Source organism: Neolamprologus brichardi, chromosome 3 (genome assembly GCF_056152115.1).
Source record: "Neolamprologus brichardi isolate AB-2024 chromosome 3, ASM5615211v1, whole genome shotgun sequence".
Taxonomy (NCBI): domain Eukaryota; kingdom Metazoa; phylum Chordata; class Actinopteri; order Cichliformes; family Cichlidae; genus Neolamprologus; species Neolamprologus brichardi.
Genome location: NC_142106.1, coordinates 4,671,257 through 4,680,686, shown reverse-complemented (window position 1 = coordinate 4,680,686; position 9,430 = coordinate 4,671,257). Strand labels below are relative to the sequence as shown.

At 37.7% G+C, this 9,430-nt stretch overlaps 1 protein-coding gene, 2 long non-coding RNA genes and 1 pseudogene across 4 annotated transcripts in view; all 4 read right to left on the bottom strand.

The window, feature by feature from the left end:
• The window catches only part of LOC148103212 (CD276 antigen-like), a 41,094-nt gene that overhangs the window by 28,170 nt on the left and 3,494 nt on the right, over positions 1–9,430 (bottom strand). Inside the window, exon 5 of the mRNA XM_087838073.1 lies at positions 8,695–8,770. Coding sequence (XP_087694199.1) covers positions 8,695–8,770 — 76 coding nt within the window. The remainder of the gene's footprint in view (positions 1–8,694; positions 8,771–9,430) is intronic.
• LOC148103215 (uncharacterized) lies at positions 3,908–4,823 on the bottom strand. The gene is made up of 4 exons (XR_015718562.1): positions 4,767–4,823; positions 4,395–4,560; positions 4,227–4,309; positions 3,908–4,058 (listed from the first exon to the last, which is right to left on the bottom strand). It is a non-coding gene; the product is annotated as an uncharacterized LOC148103215 (long non-coding RNA).
• Positions 4,827–6,639, bottom strand: LOC148103214 (uncharacterized; annotated as a pseudogene). Its single transcript, XR_015718666.1, has 3 exons — positions 6,601–6,639; positions 5,135–6,274; positions 4,827–4,995 (listed from the first exon to the last, which is right to left on the bottom strand). The product of XR_015718666.1 is annotated as an uncharacterized LOC148103214 (transcript).
• On the bottom strand, positions 6,643–7,094 carry LOC148103213 (uncharacterized). Its single transcript, XR_015718569.1, has 3 exons — positions 6,941–7,094; positions 6,789–6,845; positions 6,643–6,675 (listed from the first exon to the last, which is right to left on the bottom strand). It is a non-coding gene; the product is annotated as an uncharacterized LOC148103213 (long non-coding RNA).

Below are 9,430 nucleotides of genomic sequence, written 5' to 3'. Positions count from 1 at the left end.
TGTGTGTGTGTGTGTGTGTGTGTGTGTGTGTGTGTGTGTGTACCTGCAGAGTTTCTGTAGCTCAGACGTTCCCAAAGTGTGGGGCCCGCCCCCTAGGGGGGGCGCAGAGCCATTGCAGGGGGGGCGCGGCATGAAAAGGGGAAAAAAAAAAACAACGCTTGGACACTGCTAGCACAGGCGCCCACACAAAGGCAAAGCAGGAGATGAAGCATCGCTGAATATGTTTCCAAACCAACTTTATTCTGAGCCAAAGACTAGAAAATATGGTGAAGCATATCTTCCCTTTGGCTTCACCTGCACAAGTGCCGAGGTAGGTCTCCCTGCAGGATTGGTTTTCCCTTCGTTGGGAGCAGCGCTGGGCTGTTTAAATCATGGACAAATAGTATCCCACATTCTTGATTTGTAGTTCACAAACACTTGTTGTAATGACTAACTACTCCTGACATTTTGGAGATGTTTGCTCTTTATACAGTAAAGTTACAGCGGGATACAAATAACATCAGGCTGATCCTGCCATGATTTGTTCCCCGGTTCAAATCACGGACAAACAGCATCCAACAGCTGTTTATGTTTTTAAACCCATTTTGCAGAGGGATTTTTTGAAAAATGTATTGAAGGAAAAAACAACTACATGTAAAATAATTACACCGTGACGCCTCTGCCTTTGTAAATGGAGGGACAGTAACTGCGTGTATATGTAACCGTGTAAAACCTGCAGATAGTCAGATTAACAATATTTTGTCTCTATCATTCTGCAATTCATCTCATGTAAACAATAACGTGCACACAGCGTGACGTGAAAAAAGGCACATACCTTTGACATTGCATGACGAACTCTGTATTCCTCGTCCAGTAAACGCAAAAAAGGAGTTTTAAAAAATCTCCGTTCTCGGTGATTCGAAACGCCGTTTACGTGGACGAAACAGCTGCGTTTTCAAAAATACCCGTGTAGGTGTGGACATAGTGTAAAAGAGTTAGTAGTTTATTTTCTTACTACCTGTAATTTATTGCAGATTACTTGTAATTATTTGCTTAATTGTTTACTAAATGTTTGAGGTGTGAAATAAACCGCAATGGAGCAAAATATGGGTATGGGTAATATGTGTGGTTGGAGTATGTTCGTGCATGTGTTCGTGCGTGCGTGCGCGCACACGAGGGGGGGCGCGAATATTTTTCTTGTAAAACAAGGGGGGCCCAGCAAAAAAAGTTTGGGAACCACTGCTGTAGCTGAAGCTGCCAGCAGGAAGGTCACGACCCCACGTGTGCATCTAAGGGTTAAAGTCACTTGAAACTGCGACATCTGTTTTGAACATGCTGGGGTGAAGACCGCAGAGCCTGAGAAGAGGAAGTAAGTAGCTGATGTTATGGGAGGATAAATAGGTGCCGCCACGCCTCGAGAGCTCAGAGCTCGCATGACTGTGTTAACCGTCTGTTTCCTCTCCCATGCACATGGTCATATAGGCGTTGGTTACAGCTAACCGTGTCTGCAGACTTTGTTAATCTAAATTTCACCACAGTTTGTGTGTCAGTTCTTCTCAGAGAGTCTGCAGGACAGTTTGGTCTGGAAGCTCCTCCTGTGTCCTCGAGGATCAGAGTGTAAAATGAGATGTTTTGTGCCCGTGAACAAAGATCTGCTGAACTTTGATAAAAACCTGATAACGTTCCCCCTCTGAGATCTCCATCATCAGCAGGTAAACAGTGAGATCTGCTCTGAGCTGCTCTGTGAACACAGACCACACTTTGTGCTTTAGACTGTTTGAAACTGCAGCATTCAAACAGTGGCGGATCTAGAAAATGTTACATGCGAGGGCCAGAAGAGGGGGATCAGGTCTATGCAGGATGGCACATACCTCTTCAGTGAAGTATGTGAAAACCCCCTATACACAAATGGAGTACATTTGTGCACAGTAACTGAAAACTCTTCAATATGAGAAGAAGAGAAAGCAACACCAGAAACAGCACACAGTAGACATAACTACCAAAATAAAAGGTTACAACAGCAGAGAATACCTGACATGAAATTAGGGCGCACAGGAGGGCAGGAAACCGGAAACCCAACGAATCAAAGTAAAAGTAAAACTAAGAAACTCTGACAATAAAACTAAAACAGGAGATAAATCAAATACCAAACTCACAATGACACGAACTATGAACACTGTGCAGAAATACAGCAATCACAGGCTTGTTTATTCGCTTAATTAACCATTAAGTAAACCGTGTTCGGTATAACCTGCATGAATACCAATCAACTACATTTAATTTGACCAGATTATGATAAATGTAACATTTTACAGTGTATTTATGTAACAAAATACATGGAAAATTTCCCTGTAATTAATTTAGTTAAAGTCAGAATTTAAGGCACGACCTTTTTGGGGGTCCAAACTCAAACTATGAAATAACAGTGAGGACAGTTGATCATATTATTATATTAATACTTTTTCTTTTTATTTAATTATTTATTCGTTTTTATTATTTCACACACACACACACACACACACACACACACACACACACACAGCCATCATCTATACAGCTTCTAAACTTACTGTCAGTTTTGCAAAACTAAAACTGTAATTAGGTCAGCTTACATTAATATAAACCCACGTGGATCAACCACGTGTTCATGAAAGCAGCTCGCTGTCTGCAGTGTCTGTGCCACACCACACCGCCCAGGCAACAAAGGAGTGGCTCCGTAAGAAGCATTTGAAAGTCCTGGAGTGGCCTAGCCAGTCTCCAGACCTCAACCCCATAGAAAATCTGTGGCGGGAGTTGAAAGTCTGTGTTGCTCGGCGACAGCCCCAAAACATCACTGCTCTTGAGAAGATCTGCATGGAGGAATGGGCCAAAATACCAGCTACTGTGTGTGCAAACCTGGTAAAGACCTATAGTAAACGTTTGACCTCTGTTATTGCCAACAAAGGTTATGTTACAAAGTATTGAGTTGTATTTTTGTTATTGACCAAATACTTATTTTCCACCCTGATTTACGAATAAATTCTTTACAAATCCTACCATGTGAATTCATGGATTTTTTTTTCACATTCTGTCTCTCACAGTTGAAGTGTACCTCTGGTGCAAATTACTGACCTCTGTCATCATTTTAAGTGGGGGAACTTGCACAATCGGTGGCTGACTAAATACTTTTTTGCCCCACTGTATGTATTTGTGTGGTGTGATTGAGAAACAGCGGGTCCAGAGGAGTCATCTGTATTGCAGATCATACAACATTGCACACAACAACGTGTATCTTTTAAAAAAAATCACATTTAATGATTTCTTAATTTGATTTTTCACAATATTACTGAGAGTAATAAATAAAATGTAGATGTAGATACTGTAGATACCTGTAGATGCAGGTCTGAGGTTTGAATCTTGCTTTCTCGGTAGTTGTGATGAGTAGAAATAAAAAGCTAACTGAAGGAAAAAAGGGTTTCCAGTAAAATGTGTCTCTTTGAGTTTGGAGCCAAGGTGAAATGACTGATTATGAAATTTTAAAATAGCCCAAAATAACTCTGCTTTGTGTGAGTGAAAGTGATTCATTCAGTCATTTTGCAAACCTTTCTGTTACATATCTCCCCTTCTTTTTTTGGCGACGTTCCTTCCATTTTTCTTCATCCACTCTAAATTTCTGAACAAAATATAGGAGTCATTGAACATTGTTTAGGAATTACAAGTGAAATGCTGTGACAAAATTTTCCTTAATTTACAATAAAGCAAAACACACAAAAGTGTCCAGTAAGACACACCAGTGCCACCAAGCTATAAAATCACAAAGTGGGGCACCTCAATATCCCACCACATCAAGAAGACTTCTTTTTAATGTTCCATTTTGAAACGGCAAAGCATTGATGGACATCAGCCAGTCATTCTGCAAACCTTTCTTTGAAGCATCCTTTTTGAGTCTTCGTACTCCTTCAGCAGCGCTGTGTGACTGATTTGATACTGGACAACAAAGTCATCCAGCCTGGTGAGCCTTCCCGAACGTAGACGGATATGTTTCAGATCCCACTGGCTCTTCTCCATTATCCCTGCGTTTTATTACTCTCAGTAATATTCTGAAAAATCAAATTAAGAAATCATTAAATGTGATTTTTTTTTTAAAGATACACATTGTTGTTGTGTGCAATGTTGTATGATCTGCAATACAGATGACTCCTCTGGACCCGCCGTTTCTCAATCACACCACACAAATATGTATATATACTAAAAATCATGTGTCTTACTTGTCTCTTGATCTTTCTTAAGGCATTGTATTTGTTGTGGTACTGCTCATACATTTTCCCAGTGCCATGTCTTCCAAGGTCACCTTTGGATTTTGAAGATTAGAATAATATTGATGTGTGTAATTTCATTTTATAAACTAATTACTTGTCTACTTTAAAATGGCTTACCTAACATTATTGCAGACCATAATCCAGAAAAAGGAAGAAGATATTTGCTGATGTGCTCCATGAGCCCCTTGCTGTAGTAAGGGTTTGCCTCACCATCCATCTCCAATGATGTGTTGGAAATGAGCTCCTTAAAATGTCTCCCAAAGAGGTTGTTTCCCTTGACTCCCTAGCCAACAGACAAAACAGAATAATTATGTGATTTGAACATTGTGTGCACTCATCTTTCATATCTATAATCTAAAAACCCAACATTATGTTGTATAAAACATTTAAAATTACTTGTGATTATTATGCTATTCCAAAGTATTTAAAAAGATGTATAAGAGGCAAAAGTTTAGCCTTTAGTTTTAATAAAAATTGACTTCAGTTTACCTTCAGGTCCTCATCAGCTTTTCAGTTTCGGGCATTTCCATCAACATCAACATTGGCTTTCCGCATCCATAACTGCAGTTTTTGAAAATGTTTTTCGACATTCTCACCACTACAAGGACTCCCAAAAACAACTGCAGCACTTCGAACCATGTCAGTGAGGTCTTTTAAGGATGTTGCAGTAGTGAAGACTCCAACAGTGTGCATTGCAAGATGGTAGTTCTTTGGTGCACTGCAGTTTAAGAAGAAATTATCTTTAAGTGTTTCCAAAACAGTAATAATGTTTTCCCAAATTGAAAAATGAAATGCCATGTCACATGTCACAATAAAAAACAAACAAGTGAATACTGTATTAAAAGGACTACACTTACTACTTTTTACAGATCTCCTTGGCATTCTTCATAACATGACTAAGGCATCTGTGAAGAATTGGAACCTCGAAGTTTTCCTTGTTTCCTTTCCCCGAAGCGATGTTATAATAATGATTTATTGTGTCAGACAGATTTTTTTTTGCAAAAGCTAAACAGATAGCTTGCATTAGGACCATAGATCCATCACACATAAGCATTAAAGGTGAACGCATGGCTTTGCGCCCAAAGGCCCTTGCAACATCAGTCAGAAATGCTTCCAAAAAATATGTGACTGAGCCAGTGGTATGGTCACATGTTAAATATGTAGCCACTGGTAGGGGAGAGGATGTTTTCCATGGATTTCTTACTACAAGTTCGTAAACATAGAAAGGAGGCGAACCCTTTCTTTTATTCATGATACTTCCTGTAGCATCCAAATAAACTATGTCCTCCCGACAGCGGCTCTGGAAAATCTCAATGCTCCTGGAAGACCATAAAAAAAAAAACACCTTTTGGATGTAACATCACTTTCTGCAATACATCCTCTGGGCTGTTCTTCTTGTTTGCCACCATTAACTGGAGACTCATAATCTCATTATGATGAAGACGACTTTTCTTTCGGATTTCCAAGGCTATGTTTCTCAACACTTGAGGAGTTGGAACTTCATCTCTACACCCCGATTGCACAACATCATCATCCATTTTGCTCATTTTTTCCAGATACATGGCTCTAGGTAATTGGTTTTCCAATTCATGGCCAATTTTATCTCTCTTATGAGCTCTTACTGGCCGCCTTCTTAGTTCATAGTGGTTGTGCACACACTCGAGACCTTGAAAATTGACTTTTGCCTTTAGATCGTCTTCATTATCTACAGTGACTGGACAGTCTTCAAAACTGCAGTAACCCAGACACCAGAAGAAAGGGCCCTTTCTTACTGAGTCCAAAGCCTTGACTCTGTGCCTTTTGAAGGCAAAGGAACAATATGGAAACACTGTCCGTATTCCGTCTGAAATCAGATTTGTCCACTGTAGTCCCTTGTATCCTCTTTGGGATCTCTTATTTTTTATATTAGTCCATTCTTTCCATTTCAAGAAAAAAAAAGTCTGTTCAAGTGGGACCCTGATTCTTATGAATCCATCATCAGATGAGTTGCTGTTAGGCTAAAAAAGAGGAAAAATTTATGTTGTGAGAAAACGTTTTGTCCATGTTACATAACTACTATAATATCAGTAAATATACTTGAAATACTTGTGTATTTTAAGTATATTAACAACCAGTGTTTCTAATGTCAGAATATATAGCAAAAATTCATGTTGAGAAGTGTCATGAAATATAAATTTCATTCTATGTTACAACAGTTGATAAAAATTTTTTTTAATTGTATATTGTGTTTTAAAAAATATTTTTTATGTAATATAAAGTGGTCATTTAAACAATGATCCTAGCACCAATCATAACTTATTTGAAAGCATTTTTAATGACTGACCTGCTCAGGAGACAGCTGTCCTTCCACCTGCGAGAAGATGTCCGGTGACAGAGAAGCGGCAGCTGATAGTTCTTCCTGTTGAAAATGACAATATTAAGTTTAGAGATAATTTAAACAGTAACACATTGACTAAAATTTGGTATACCAACATATTTGATATCAAACACATAGAATTTTATTTATGGAACCTGCTCTGGTGGCTTTTGTCCATTATCTGAATCCCCTTTGACTGGTATAGACAAGTTCTGTAGAGAACAGGAATACATTTTTAATAAATTTGATTTTAACTAAATAATTTAATACAATATGTTTTTAAAAAAATTAAGTGAAAAGAACTAACCTGACGAAATGCATCACAAATTCTGTAGCGGTTATTTTTATTATTCTGAATACCAAGTGTCAGGCAAACTTGACCCCAGGGGCCTTCTTTATGAAGTGCATGGTCCTCCAGTTGCATGCCATGTTTTTTCAGCTGTTCCACAGTTTCAATAATTTCATTGATTGTTATTGTTTTCTTTTTGTTCTAAAACAGAAGATATAGCATTTTCAGTTTTATCTTTCCTGGAAAATGTATATGAAAGAAAAGAAGAAAAAAAATACATACCCCAAATAAGCAGAAGCGGTAGACTCTAAGTGTAAAAAAGAAAACATTACAGTGGCATTTATATCATTGATGAATATGAAATCATAACATTTTATAAAGAATATCTATAATATTCTCAATGAATTGAGAACAATTTTAAATCGGTGCCACTAATTACAAAACTTTGTTTCTATTCAAGTACTATTTGAACATGTTTTTGTGAAATACAATGCCCCTGAAGAAAATGTGCAGCACTTGATGCTAAAAAGCCATTGCCTGTTAGCAACAGATGTGCCTGTTATAGAACACGTGTTAATTAATTTCTGCCGTATGCTACAACTTTGCCTGAGTCCTGTGCGCAAATCTTTTTTTGTTTTTGCTCATAGCGAAGCCTGTTATCGAAAAAACCCCAGTAATAATATGGTGACATAAATGTAATTTTACGTGTTACACATAAGAAAAAAGACATTTTTACAATCAGAAATAACCTGGCTAATATCTTAGGCTAGGCTACAAGACTTGATTACTCAATTACATGTAATTGGAGATGAACTACTTTGTTAGCAAATTTTAAAAGTTACTATTTAAAGTTTATATTTAAAAAAAGGAACTCACCCCTTCTCCTTCTTCGGCATTTTTTCTGCACAAGACTTTTATGTTCAAAATGACATGTTTTCACCTCTAGTTTTTGAAATGTCGACAGAGTCAGACACTCCAAGCTCGCCTGTTTAATTGTAACGTCCAGTAGTGGGCGGTATAGGCTCCTCAACAGATTTTGTTTTTTTCAAGTGGACCATTATGGCTTTGCAATATTGCTCCACTTGATTGAAGTTTTAAAATATCTATTTATTCAATCATTTTATTGTAAAATGTAAATTTGCAGTTATTATCAAAGGAATACACATAATTGGTTGATAGGAAATATTAACCCTTTAAGACCTAGCATAGAACGAAGTTCGCCAGAGCTTATATTATATGTTTACATGCTGTGGAGCCATTTTTGGGAGCATTTCAAGTTGCTATACATCAATACAACCATTACAGCCCAAATTTTAATAATATGTCTGCATTAAGTGCATAGTAATTACATTAATTGCAAAAAAGTGCAATAAACTACAAAAAAATTGAAAATCGTTTTTGTTTTTTTAACATATATTTCTAGTTAGATAAATTTAAGAGGCTTATCCCTCAAAACTGTAAATACAAAAAAGTTGCACAAAATAGTTTCCCACCACAGGAAATTTATTTTGAGTGTCTTCATAGTTTTATTTTTGAAACACACCAATTTCTATATACTGCAGGAAAAATGAAAATAAATATTATGATGCAAATTTGCAAAAAAGCAGCATATGCATCAAAATAAACTATTTCCAGCAGTGCAATATGAGTCCTAAGCATCGCAGAAACCACACAGAAAGTCATAAAGTCAAAGATAACTTTTAAAAACACCAGTATAGGCTCATGAGGTCCTGATGGTAAAAAAACAAAATTTTCAAAACCTTCAAAACCACAAAAGGTGTTTTGTGGTTTTGAAGGGCAGCTGGACAGACTCCGCCCCCTCCTCCACCTCCACCTTCACTGGAATCACTGAAAGAACAACAAACACAGACAGCAGCAGGTTTTCAGAGGTGTAGAGAAATGCCATGTCCTGTTTGAATCATCCATCTGTAGCTTGACTGAATGCTGGAGGTTCAAACAATCTAACACACAAAGTCTGATTTGTGTTTACGGAGCAGCTCAGAGCAGATCTCGCTGTTCTCACAGGGGGAACGTTATCAGGTTATCTCCTGGAGGTCAAAGTTCAGCAGGTGTTTGTTCACTTCTCATTTTACACTCTGATCCTCGAGGACACAGGAGGAGCTTTCAGACCAAACTGTCCTGCAGACTCTCTGAGAGGAGCTCCTCCAACATCTACAGACTAACAAAGACTTGTTTCCTGTTTGAACGACACCACCAGCAGGGACAGGCTAATGTAATGGAAAAAGGTCTCCCCAATCTTACTGGTGGAATTGGAAAAGAATACAAAAAACTCCCACGAATGAGAAATGTGGGTGTTACACAACTCTTATAGCAAGGGGATATAAAATATAAAAGGAAAACACAAAGTGGTCCTATTTACATAAGCAACTGAAGTTTGTATATGCAGGTAACGATGTACAGAAACATGTATAGACAACTGTACGGAGTAAGATAGCAGTAAGATGAACAATGGGCTGTGACTTTGATCATTAATATGCAAATTAAATA